The sequence below is a fragment of the Phodopus roborovskii genome, unplaced genomic scaffold, assembly GCF_943737965.1.
Source record: "Phodopus roborovskii unplaced genomic scaffold, PHOROB, whole genome shotgun sequence".
In the NCBI taxonomy this organism is placed as follows: Eukaryota; Metazoa; Chordata; class Mammalia; order Rodentia; family Cricetidae; genus Phodopus; species Phodopus roborovskii.
Genome location: NW_026126515.1, coordinates 17159866 through 17172869, shown reverse-complemented (window position 1 = coordinate 17172869; position 13004 = coordinate 17159866). Strand labels below are relative to the sequence as shown.

General features: G+C 43.3%; 1 protein-coding gene across 2 annotated transcripts in view; it reads left to right on the top strand.

Moving 5' to 3' along the window:
- Nucleotides 1-12662, top strand: part of Galc (galactosylceramidase) — a 41931-nt gene extending 29269 nt beyond the window's left edge. For both annotated transcript variants that reach the window (XM_051196153.1, XM_051196154.1), the window contains exons 12-17: nucleotides 1994-2080; nucleotides 3924-4071; nucleotides 5100-5280; nucleotides 7288-7451; nucleotides 8673-8749; nucleotides 12472-12662. In XM_051196153.1, coding sequence (XP_051052110.1) covers nucleotides 1994-2080; nucleotides 3924-4071; nucleotides 5100-5280; nucleotides 7288-7451; nucleotides 8673-8749; nucleotides 12472-12618 — 804 coding nt within the window. In that variant the 3' untranslated portion in view covers nucleotides 12619-12662. The remainder of the gene's footprint in view (nucleotides 1-1993; nucleotides 2081-3923; nucleotides 4072-5099; nucleotides 5281-7287; nucleotides 7452-8672; nucleotides 8750-12471) is intronic.
- Nucleotides 12663-13004: the final 342 nt, after the last annotated feature.

Here is a 13004-nt window from a genome sequence, read left to right as displayed (position 1 = left end):
AGCTGCTTGGGTATTTCACAACTTTAAAAAGTCATTTTCAGAGAGATTATCATTGGTGATCTAAGGAATACTCCTTTTCTTTTTTCTTTTTTTTTTTTTTTTTTTTTTTTTTTTTTTTTTTTTTTTTGTGCTTTTGTTTTTTTGAGATAGGGTTTCTCTGTGTAGCCCTGGCTGTCCTGGAACTCACTCTGTAGACCAGGTTGTCCTGGAACTCACTCTGTAGACCAGGCTGTCCTCGAACTCACAGAGACCCACCTACCTGAGGCCTCTGAGTGCTTAGGTAAAAGGTGTGCACCACCTCCTCCTGGTGAAGAAATCCTAAGCACTAAAGCTTAGAATATTCTGTACCAAAAAACAAAAAAATAAAGCCTAATTAAGCAAAAATACCCAGAAGTCACCAAAGTTTTAAACCTTTTATCAGATTTGACATGGAAGAAGCCAGTATAATTTCTTACTAGTGATGTCATAGAATGAGTTTTTATGCCAGAGAATTGTTAGCAGGGCTAGGGGCTGATAAGAGAGGCTAAGAGAGAAACCAAGAATTCATTATATACATGCGTAAAATTAAGAGACCAAAATTAATAAAAGAAATAAGACAAAACATCTACTAATTGTAATCGGAAAGCAGTGTGGTCTCTCTGATACTTAGCAAAGGGGAATTGCTCACAAAGCGGAGAGTGGAATAGCTGTATTCTGTGTTTGATTAGATGTCAGGCTCCAGCAAGCTGGAAGGCTTCAGAAAGTGGTGCTGATGTAGGCCTTTCGCTACTGAACAGTTGTCTCCAAAATCAAGCCCGAAGCTGTATGTGTCTTTATATTGCAAACTCATGTCATCCCCTTACTTACCTATAGCACATGACAAAGACATCCAGAGACACTCCAGATGTTAAGACTGCCCAGCTACGTGTGATAGTGTTTGCTCAGAAGCCCTGAGGTGCCACTTGAGGTCTCTTTTTTAACCAAGTTAAAATCATGTGGAGCTGTTGCTTTTCATGTGATTTCACCTGTGAACATGGAGATGCATCTCCTTCCGTATTCTTTTAAAAGATGAGTCTCTCTTATGTTCTAGAATTATTGTCATTGTCAACGTGGCACTTATGTGTTTACATAATAAGTTTATTCACTTAGCATGTTTGCACTTACACTAGTATATTCTTTGAAGAAAAAGGTTTTGAGTATAATAATTACATTTGAGACATTGAGTTTTATGTGGGTGACAATAACATGCAAGAAGGGAGAAGAAAGCAAGCTGAAATTCGGTAATAATAAGTAAAGACATTTAAAAACAACTAAAAGCTGAAAAAGATGCTTACATAGGGAGGCCTCAGCACTAAGTTCTGTTTGACATTTGCCAACATTCTCAGGTGTTAATACAAAGGGTTAAGAGCAGAGAGGTTTATAGTCTGCCGTGTTCTCTCCTAAAGTGAAGCATGGCAGTTCTCTTCTGGGACCCTGGGCGTAGTCCCAGAGGAAAGCACATTAGGAACAGGCCCGTTTCCAAGCATTCTCAGGTTTAGGTGGGGATTTAACAAGGAAAGGTAGGAGACAGATCCTGGGCTACCTACACAAGGTCATAGAACACATACTCAAAAGGAGAGGACAGGAGCATTTCTGAGCATGCCCAGTTCAGTGTTGTAAAGATCCAGGCTGGTTTGGTTCCCTAACAGTGTAAGGCAGTGTCTCTAGGGCTGTGCTGATTTTCCTCGGGTTTCTCTGAAGTGTCCCAACTGAAACAAACACAGAAAGGACAGCTCTAGAGGAACTTCTATGCAGGCATCTGTTGCTGGTTGGTGCCTGCTCTGCGTAGTGGCTAGTGTTGGTAGGAAACGAAAGAGTTGCTTACCCTGGTCTTCCTGTTTTCAGAAGTGTTACTGTTTCAACCTTGAGGTGGATCTTTCTGCAACTTAAAACAGTGGCCATTGCTGCCGTTTGAGGTATCAATGTCAGGATATGATGAACCTCTCAAGCATGCTTTCTTGTGTTTTGTCCCCAGAGAGAAATACAAGAGCTGCAGGTGTGGTATACCAAGCTTGGAGGAACTTCGGAGAGATTTCATTTTAAACAACTGGATTCTCTATGGGTAGTGTTAAACTTGATTCCTATGTTCGGGGCATTACAAAAGGAACAGATTTGATTAATGAATTAAGATGAAGTTGAGTTTATGGCTACAGGACAATAGAGATGAAAATCCCCCCGTATTTGTCTTAGATAGAATCCTGATTAACATTGATTAGCTCGTGCACTCAGAGCTGTGCTGTCCTTAAACGCTCGCTCATTTTGGTGGATGCTCCACCATTGTCTGCCCAGGTGAGAGCTGTGCATCTCATTTGAGATTGTCCTCCTCTGTCCTGGTCTGTGTCCCAGTCTGTGTCCCCTGGCAGTTGACCATAGGCAGTTCTGCCCGCTATGTATTTCTCACATTCACTATTGTTCCTTGTTCTACTCGCTGCCCGTTTCCATTCTTCATTCCGCTTTATTATTCAGGAACTGCCCATGGTTTCAGCAGACTCCAGTCTGAGTCTCAGGGCAGGCCACACTGCTGCTGGAGTGGTGTGCCCCAAGTCCTTTGTTTGGAATGATCAGCAGCTTTCCCCATCAGGTCACATTCCCCAACTGACTGTCGTTGTCCTATCACATGACCCCCGCTGTCCCGTGTGGGTAGAAGACAGCAGATCTCAGTAGCTGGCCTCTTCTCACACAGTGAACTTGTAAAATGGCTTCCTTCCTGTCTGTGAACAGCTCAAGTGTCAATTTCTTCAGCCCTCGCTCACCTGGCCCAGTGCAGGCCTATGTGTGGGTCTCAAAAAACTCTCCTCTCACCACTTTGGCTACCTTGAGAGAGGGGCTCTCTGTGCCTTATTTTGCTTTTAGTCCAGAAGCATTTGGCACCTGGTAATTCCTCAGGGAAGGTTTCAGAGAATGAACTGGCCCAAGCAAGCATATGACATCATCTAATTGACTTAATCTGCTGTATTTTTTAATAATAATATTCTGACAATTAGCTAGTCAATATCAATGATTAAATACCCATTAGAACACTCTCTACTTTTATAATAATTCACTAGAAACAGCATAATGAAATTGATTTCCCCCTAAGGAAAATTATCTGGAGTTAATTGTGAGCCAGAATGTGACACTGGATATTCATGGCCCTCCATCTCTTTATCCCTAAAGCCAAAATATGATACTAAACCCTTTAGTTCAGTGTACATAGAAACTTATTAAAGTTTCAAAGACGGGGACAAGCTCGGTACCCACATTAGTTACGCAGGGATTCTCATATCTCCAGAGGGCTGTGCTTATCACAGGAACTATGCTCTGGCCACACATGAGGTGAGCTAAGCAAGCCCTTCTGGAACATCTGGCCTAATTCTCACAGCAGTCCTCTGAGAGATGCTGCTTGAGGATGAGATGAAAAACTTAGAAAGCCTGAGTTGTTAGGATCCTAAGTGTGACATAAACCTAAGCTACAAATTGAAATTAACACTGAGCATGTGATGAGCAGATTTTTAAATCTTACTTCTCAGTGGTGGAAGGGTTTGTTTCTTGTGCTTAGCAGTTGAGTTGTCTATGGGGCTTTGTGCACTCTGCTCTATTAGCAAAGCTTTGAAGAAGCCAGCAGGGCCCCGAGTGGCATTAATTGAATGAATACATGCTTTAAAGTACTTGTGGTGCAATGGCTGACAGACGAGACTTTCAGCCAGCCCTCCCGGCCTTTCCCCTCCACTTGGTGAAACCCTTTCTATAAAAGTATCATTTATACACGCCGGTAAAACACCCTGCAAAAGCGTTCAGGGCATTGGTATTTCTGTGCCTTCCCCAAGTGTTCAGGAAGCCCTTGTAGGGTTATTTCTTTCAAGCCGTCCCCTCCCGTTTGGTACCTTTGCACCTGGCCATGAGCGTGGGGCCCTCTTCTCTTTCAGCTCCTTGATAGTGGCAGTTTTGTGATGGAACTTCAGGAGGATGAGCTGGTCACACTCACCACTCTCACCACAGGTCGCAAAGGCAGCTACCGTCCTCCTCCCAAGTCGAAGCCCTTCCCCAGAAGCTACAAGGATGATTTCAATGTTGGTAGGCAATTTCTAATCGGGTGCCACCTGGCCACCTACCTTCTGTGAAGTGGGGCACCTTCTTCTTGTCAGATGCCGTGAAGTCAAGAGTACCCTTGTAGCCTGTAGAATTTTATGTGGTTAGAGGATAGCTAATGTTTCCAGCTCTTGGAGGTGAATTTGTAATTCTCAGTTCCAGAAAAAATGCAGAAGTCATTGTGAGCATGAACGCTATCATTGATTCTAAGTTGTTTTGGGTGAAACTTAAGACTTTCGTCGCCTCCCAGGCTGTCACGAGTGCTTTTCTTTTACATGGAGGGTAACATGTCATGTCTCAGTGCCAGGGAATTGGGTGCTATAGTGGGGCTTCAACTCTTTGTTTACTGGGGTTTCACCCCATGTCTTCCCGAGGGTCTGCTCTATTGTGATTAGAGACGCCTTGGAGGGTGAGCAGTTGGGGAAACCAATTGCAAACAAAAGCATGCCCGGCATGCTTGTATCTCGAGAGGACCGAGCAAGCAACAGCATTTGCTTACTAAGCAGTGGTGTTTGGTAGGATTGAAGGTTTCAAGGTGAGTCCAGTAGCTCTATACTCTGCCCCCAAACTGACAGCTGTAGAGAGATTTACATTGCCAGAGTAATGTTCCCGCATCCTCCTGCAGGGGGCAGCACTGCAAGTCCCACCCAACATGGAGTCTCACTGCTGGGTCCCACATTCCCTCCCACGGCAGGACGTGAACTTTCAGCTGCTTGACATAGAAAAGCGTTTGGGCTCTGGTACCAGCATCTGGCCAACTGTTTGGATATACATCTCCAAATATCACACACTCAAACAACACACACACAAACAACACACACACACACACACACACATACACACACACACGCGCGCGCGAGTCTTTTGATCTAAACTATGGTTGGTTATATGTATTTAAGTTTTAAAAATCATTCAAAAGTGTTTCATGTGTACCACAGGTATCAGAGAACTGATAAGGGGTTGGTTCTTGGCCGCTGAGATACTAAGTAGAGGATTTGTTCTGTTCTGAACAGATTACCCATTTTTTAGTGAAGCTCCAAATTTTGCTGATCAGACTGGTGTATTTGAGTACTTCACAAATAACGAAGACCCCGGACAGCATCGCTTCACCCTGCGCCAAGTTCTCAATCAACGACCTATCACCTGGGCTGCCGATGCTTCCAGCACCATCAGCATTATAGGCGATTACCACTGGTGTGTGAGAGAGATGCCCTCAGTGTAGAAGCTTGTGACATTGGGTACATTCTGAGTGAAGAGGTTGCAGTAGTCCTTGTGTCAAGAACCTAATAGGCAGGTCATAATTGTGTGACTGAAAATCTTTTGATGCCCTTCCCTCAGATTATTCCAGTTTGATAGCAACTTTAGGGAGAGAGTTTTAACTTTAATAGAAGAGTAGAAATATTTGGACCCGATTATATAATATAATACTATATTATAGTTTAATACTTATTTGCAGACCTTGTGATTTGAATGCTTTTTGTTTTACCAGACTGGATTTGTTGAGCTGGTGTTGCCACCTTCTGGCCAAATCATAGAATTACACCACCTTGGCTAAATGTAGGAAGCTACTTAAAAAGCAAACAGCTTTAATTTTTAATGCTAAGTAATTTAACCCTTGCTTTAGATATATAGTAAATATACAAGTTACACTTTTTTGTTCAGTTAAAACACAATAGACTAATAAAACTTTTACCCTTACCTTTAATTTAGGTGTGGGATTTTAGAGTGCTAACTTACTGTTTTGCCCCCTTTAGGTAGTATTTTCTATTTTTCTGATAACTAACAACATGGGCACACACACCTAAAAGTTCTCTCTCCCTCCCTCCTCCCTCCCTCTCCTCTCCTTCCCTTCCTCTCTTATGTGTGGTAAAGTTCAGGTTCCCACGATTCACTTAGGAAGAGACTGAGAAATGTGAAGGACATTGGTTCTAGATCCAATACCCACCTACCTCATTTTCAAAACAAACGTCCTGGCACTCTGCTATCCTTAGTCATACTTTAGGTAAATTGCATGATTTATTACTTGGCAGTATGCGCATTTTTCTTCCTATTTGCTGGTGGGTGCTGAGCATAGTGCGGGTTGTTTTCAGGGATGCTGTTTTAGCATGGTTGCATTGTCTCAGAGGGAAAGTGTTATACCTGGTAAGATGCCTCAAAAGAAACCAACCCAGTAGAGGGCATATTGTAGAGGCCCTGATAGTTCCTGCTTGGCAGAGTTTCCCACTCTTGGTACACTCCCATGGATCAGTAAGCCTATAACCAGTGCTTAACTGTGTCCAGATAGGTATCCAGCAGACATCCTATGCAGGGTAAATGCTTCTCAAAATGAGATTTGTGGACCAGCATCATCACATAACCAGGGAAGCTGATATTGAAGGGCCCACCTCAGACTTACTGAACTAGGCACTGTGGGGATGACTCCATTGTTGTGTTAGGAAGCTCTCAGTTGTATTTCAGAGGTCTTGCTGCAGAATCGACATAAGATACTACCTTCATTTTTTTTTTGAGATGTATATTTGTGCATATGGGTGCTTTGTCTACATGTATGTCTGTGTTCCATATATGTACTTAAGTCCAGAAGAAGGCACCGATTCTCCTGGAACTGGAGGTGCAGACAGTTGTGAACTGTGTGTGGGTGCTGGGACTTGAACCAAGATCGCTTGAAAGGGTAGTCCATGCTCTTAGACACTGAGTCTTGACTCCAGCCCCCAAACTGACTGTCATTTTAGAGTCGATATTTAGTGAGATCTTTACTTGCGAGTTTTTAAAATCTTGATAGATGTAAATGTATACACTGGCTTCAAAGCAGCTTAAGTTCAGACTTTCCTGGACTGGGCTGCATGCTTTGTTGGTGATGGGAATGTAAGTAACCCTTTCTTTATGCACTCTAGAGGTGTCTCATTCGGTATCACACTAGCACAATGACAAATTGTTTTAGTATAGAAAGACAGGAAACATACTGTTACGGTGCATAACACAGTAAGCACTGTCCATTAACCCATTGAAAGAGTCAACAAAGTTGATTAGTTTAATTACGTAAAATTACAGCCATCAGTGCAGATACTTGATGCCCATTCTCACTGCAAGCTCAGACTTAGCCATTCACCGTCTCAACTGAAGATGGGGGCATCTGACGAGGTTGCATGCTAGCGCCAGATTGTGCTGTAACTGAAGAGGGTAACTGGCTCTTTCGTTCTGCAGGACCAACTTGACAGTACAGTGTGATGTGTACATAGAGACCCCTCAGAGAGGGGGCGTGTTCATCGCTGGGAGAGTGAATAAAGGTGGAATTTTGGTGAGAACTGCTACAGGAGTCTTCTTCTGGATTTACGCCAGTGGCTCTTACAGAGTTACAGCTGACCTGGGTAAATGACACGTCTTAATGGGTCAGAACTTACTTTGCATCTGTGTGTCTAGTGGGAAGAATTTCGACGTGTGTCGGCAAGTACCACGCAATCCAGAATCACAGCTATTTAATTTGTGTGGAGGAGGGCAGTTCGGTAATGAGAAACGACAGCTTGTAGGGCATTGACAGCATGCGGTGCTGTGAGGGAAAGTTTGTGAAGACCCGGTGCAGGAGTGATAGAGGAAGGACACACCGAGGAGACACTGGAAAGGCTAAAAAGAATTCGTGTTTGTGGAGATCAAGGAGAGTCCTTAAATGGAGAGTCCTATTCCCTGACATACAGAGTACTGGAAGGAGTTCGCCTTTCCTCACTGGCATCTATCTTGGTAGCACTGGCCTGTACCGAACAGCTCTTAATGCAGAACGGGGGCCCAGGTGCCTGTTGACATCCAGCTGCACTTAACTCAGCCTGCTGTAGTGACACAAGGCCTTGTGTCGGCAACTTCTTGATTCTCAGTCTCTTGACATTAGTGACTTGTCACGTTAGTGCCAGCAATTTTTGTTTTGTAGTTTTCTGCTCTTTGTCCCAGCTTTGTACATAAAATAATAGAGAAGTAACTGGTAGTTAGGCTATTGTCATAGTGTGGCCTATCTAGCAGGTGCCTTTTGATGATGATGTTTTGATCCAAAGCAGAACCAGAGACATGGGTTGCCTTTCCCACAGCCCCCCCCCCCCAAACTAGTCAGTGCTGAAATTCCTAGAACTAGGAATTCGAACCTGCATCTTCAGTTTCCACTGTTGGAGTTTGATCCTAGGTTTCTTCCAGACATTCCAATGCCACAAGTGCCAAACTAGGTTACTCTGTCTCTACCTATTGTCATTGATGCTGTTTACATGTGAGCAGACCTGCTGGCTGTCTTTTGTAGTCTCGGACTACCCCAGATGAAAGTGCATTTGTGGGTTGACATACTAGGACATCAGATGTGGTTAGTTTTTAAGTGCACCTCATTCATTCTACTGTGAGTGCCTTACATTCTGTGGTGTAGAATAGAATCTCGGTGCATGTTTGTTCATTGGTGGCTGAATGACAGTCAATTGTAGATCTGGAAACTGAAGGTTCAGGTAGTTAAGGTAGATTTAACTATGTACAGGTGCCACTTAGGACCCTCCCTGAGTTGTGTGATCCTGGGATTTAGGTTTGAAACGTGTGCCAGTGGAGATATCCCTTCTTTGTTACAGGTGGATGGATCACATACACCTCAGGACATGCTGACATCACAGCAAAAAGATGGTATACACTCACCTTAAAAATTAAGGTGAGTGTTGCTGATGAGAAAGAATGGAGACGAAACATTTGCGTAACTTTCTAGAACTTTCTGTTCTAAGACAAATGATGAAAAGAGGGCATCTGCTATGGAATCATTAAAACATCTACCCATAGGGTGACGCTGTAGGTCAGAGTTACTCTCCTGAGAACCAGTAGTTGACATTTTAGACCACTGTCTTCTTAACTTTGTTTTTGTCTTTCAGATTGAGGACTGATTGGTTAAGCGAACAACTGAACTGTTATTTTCAATGTTCTTGAACCAAGAGTATAATAGAGCTAACAGGAGTATGCAAAAGCATAGAAGCTTATTTCTGACAGCTTGGAACCATTTTTTTTTTAAAACTATAAGCACAGTTTTCTACAGTTTTATAATTAGAGATGATACTAGAGTAACCGTGGGATAAAGGAAACCTGAAAATCAGCAGCAGCATCCTTGGTTGATCGCTGACAGTGCTCCCAAAGGATGCTCTGTAGAAAAAGTGTCTTGTAATATGTGACTGGTTCCACGTAGCCCTTTCAGATTTGTTTAGGTTGTAAGTAGAAATTAAAATTGAGATCCAAAGAACTTAAATTTTTTTTCTCAGTAACCATTCAACCCCTGAAAGCGAGAGTTCTGAGGTTTAAGCTGTTTATTAATAGAGTAGAGGATCTAGTTGAGGTGTGGTTTGCTTGATCAAACCATTCTTAATGGCGTATTTTTTTTTTCTAATTTTCTTTGATAGGGTATTCCCAAGCATAGTTCCTGAATGCTTATGTGGTATGATTGAAGACAGCTATTTAGAAGAAGAATCGCATTTATTTTTTAATTGCATTTAATTCTCTTCTGAGAATTTCACATAATATATTGTGATGTATTCACCCCCCATCTCTTACCAGATCCACCCTCTTCCTGTCCACACAATTTTGTGTACTCTTAAAAAAAAGTCTAGCAAATCCAGTTTATGTTGATCATGTCCTCTTGGGGATGTGACTATTCATTGGAGCATGTTCCATCTACCAGGGGCCACATGCTTTAAGAGAACTTACCTTCCCTTTCATTGTGGATATCAGTTGCCAGTATCTCCTCAGCCAGGGGTGGGGCTTTGTGCCCATCTATTCTCTCCATGCTGTGATTTTGTATGGCTGAGCTCACACAGGTCTCATGCATGCTGTCACAATTGCACAGCTGTCCTTCTGTGTCCAGAAAACCATTTCCTGAGAGTTGTCCCTTGCCTCTGGCTCTTATAATCTCTTTGCCTCCTCTTCCATACGATCCCTGAGCCTTGGGAAATTGGGCTGTGATATGGGTGCCCTATTTAGGGTAGAACATTTAGACGTCTCTCATTCTCTGCACCTAGACCAGTTGTGGGTGTATGTGTTAGTCCCCATCTAAGCTCCTCTTATGGGTGTTGAAGGGTACATTAATCTATGGGTATAGGCTTAAAGCATTAAGAGTTGGCCTAATATTAGGTTTGTTAAGTAGAATAGTAGTGGTAGGATGTCTCCTGGGTCCTATGACTTGTCCAGCCAAAATTTCTTGGTTCTGATAATGGTGCCAGATAGGTTAAGAGAGAAACACTAAAAGGCCTCTGCCTAGGTCCAATTCTGCCACCTACAGGTTTTGAGACCTTGAGTAAATCAACGTCTGCCACTGTCTGATTTGGAAATCAGGTGCTTTCTAGATTAGTCATGCTATATAAGGGCATTCTTACTCAGGGCTGGGCAAACATTTCACCCGAAGAGCCAGACAGGAGCTAGATGGGCTTTGTGGTCCGTGTGCCCTGAGTTACACCTACTCAACTCTGCTGTGGTCATGGGAAAGCCATGGCAGACAAGAGGTAAACGATTAGTGTGCCTACATTCCCATGAAAGTTCACTATGGAAATAGGTGGCTGGCCTGGAGTTAGGGTTAGCTGAGCTTTGGTCTAAGTCAGTAATTGGAAATGAGTACACACATAGTTATGAAGCAATTTGGGGCAATGTGATATAAAATAACTTCCTAACCATGGAAGTTAGAGAAGACTGTGCCAAGTGGGTGATGCTTGAGCTTAGGAATATATGAGGCAGAGAACAAGATGAGTAGTCCTCATAGCTGTTGCAAAAGGTGGTTGTTCTGGCCTCGTATAGGGAGCATCTGGGAAGTCGTGCGATGATTGGTGCCTGGGGTGTAGGGCTAGGAGGCGCTGTGGCCATCTGTTTAATATGATTTGTGTATGTGTGTCTCTTGGCCCAGGGCTAATACTTACTGCTCTACAAGTGGCAGGGAGTGTCCAGGAAGTGCTTTTGGGATGAAGACAGCAGTGTAGTTGTAGAGCAGAGGTCTGTGGCTTCATGTAGGGCACTAGGTGACTTGGATTCAGTTCCTGGCTCTTCTGGACAATCTACGAATTTTAGTGAGCCCACGTCTCAGAGTTGCCATCCATAAAATTAAAGAGCATTGCATTATAATTGCGACAGGAAGATTTGTGCTGGGGTGTGACCTAATGTTTGACTCTGCAGCCCTTATCTTTTGAAAGTAGCTTGTTTAAATGGCTAGCTGTTTGCTTGGTGTGCTTTTGAGTGTGTGTTCCTTGTGCACCACAGTAGTGGTAATAAAGGTTGAAATGTACAATTTACCGTGTGCCAGACAGTAAGGGAAATGCAAAGGCCACTTTCTGAGAAAGTTGTACTTGTTTTCTTTCCATGGTTCCTGGTGAATCTCGCCTTGTGTGTGCTTCCCTTCCTCCCTACCATTTCACCCCGTGGCTCTGTTTAACCCATGGCTACCGCTCTTCTGATTAAGAGCAGCCATCCCATCTGCCTTTGCAGTGACACACTCCTCATCCTCCTGGGGACCAGGAGGATAAAACGAAGGCTAATTCCTCCTCTGACTGAGTGTGCAGTCCCTCATTGAGACCTTAATTATGGAGCAGTTTGCGGCAGGCATTTGGGCTCCAGAAAACTCTGGAGAAATTTCTCACTCAGCCAAAGTACCTGTATGTGCAGATACAGTGTTATTTCAATGGACTTTTGTTGGAAGCTTCATAATAATGCTGTGAAAATATTACAGGCTTTTTTTTTTGGGGGGGGAGTTGGATTTTGAGTGTGTGTGACTTCTGTTTATGCTGCATTTGTTTAACTCTGTGAAGCTGTGTTACTATGCCTGTCTAAAACACCTGATGGTCCTAATAAAGAGCTGAATGGCCAATAGAGAGATAGGAGCAAGGATAGGCTGGGCTGGCTTGCAGAGAAGAGTATAAATAGAAGGAGAAAGGAGCAAAAAAGGCGAGGAAGATATCAAGGCTCAGCCACCCTACCAGCCACAGAGTAAGAGCAAAAGGAAGATACACAGAAGGAAAGGAAAAAGCCCAGAGGCAAAAGGTAGTCGAGATTTAAGTTTAAAAAAGGGAGCAAGAAACAAGGCGAGCTAAGGCTGAGCATCTGTAAGTAATAATAAGCCTGTGTGCGTGTGCGTGTGCATGTGATTTATTTGGGAGCTGGGTGGTGGGCTTCCCAAAAAAGCCAAAAGAGTAAAGCATCACACAATAAGCAACTGTCGAGGTTTAATGTATTTTGGGAACTGTTTAAACAGGTGATTCTTATTAATTATTTCAGGTAAATTTTGATGTATTTCAAACTTTTGCTCAAACACATGAAATTGTATTTTACAGTTCTAGGTCTGAGCTACATTCTTAGACAGACTGCAGGGAGTCATTTCCACATTTTCAAGGGACACATTTCTCTCTCTTACAGGGTTATTTCGCCTCTGGCATGTTGAACGGCAAGATCCTGTGGGAAAATGTCCCTGTGAAATACCCAGGGAATGGCTGGGCTGCTATCGGAACGCACACCTTCGAGTTTGCGCAGTTTGACAACTTTCACGTGGAAGTGACTCACTAGTACTCACAGGGCATCAAGACACTATTTGGATTTTCTAGTTTTGACTTTGATTCAGGGCCAGTTTTGATGGACCTATATGTAGCCTTTGAGGCTATCAATATGAAGAGTAAATAGGGAACGTGGTACATGTTTGCCAGAGCATGTGAAAGATTTAATTAGGACTATTTCCGGGAGGAGGGCAGATGTCTTTCACATTGCCTGTGGTAGTCCTTAACATCCACCATTTCTTAGTCCCATCCTTCAGGAGTGGTTTGGGTGGTTCCTGCCTTGCAGCCTTGGTGCTAACACCGAGCTAGCTCTCTCCATATTGTTTGTGAATGATCATGCAGATGGTCAGGACCTGAGAAGCAGAGAAGTGCATTCGTGAGCGCTGGTCATGTGTCTTA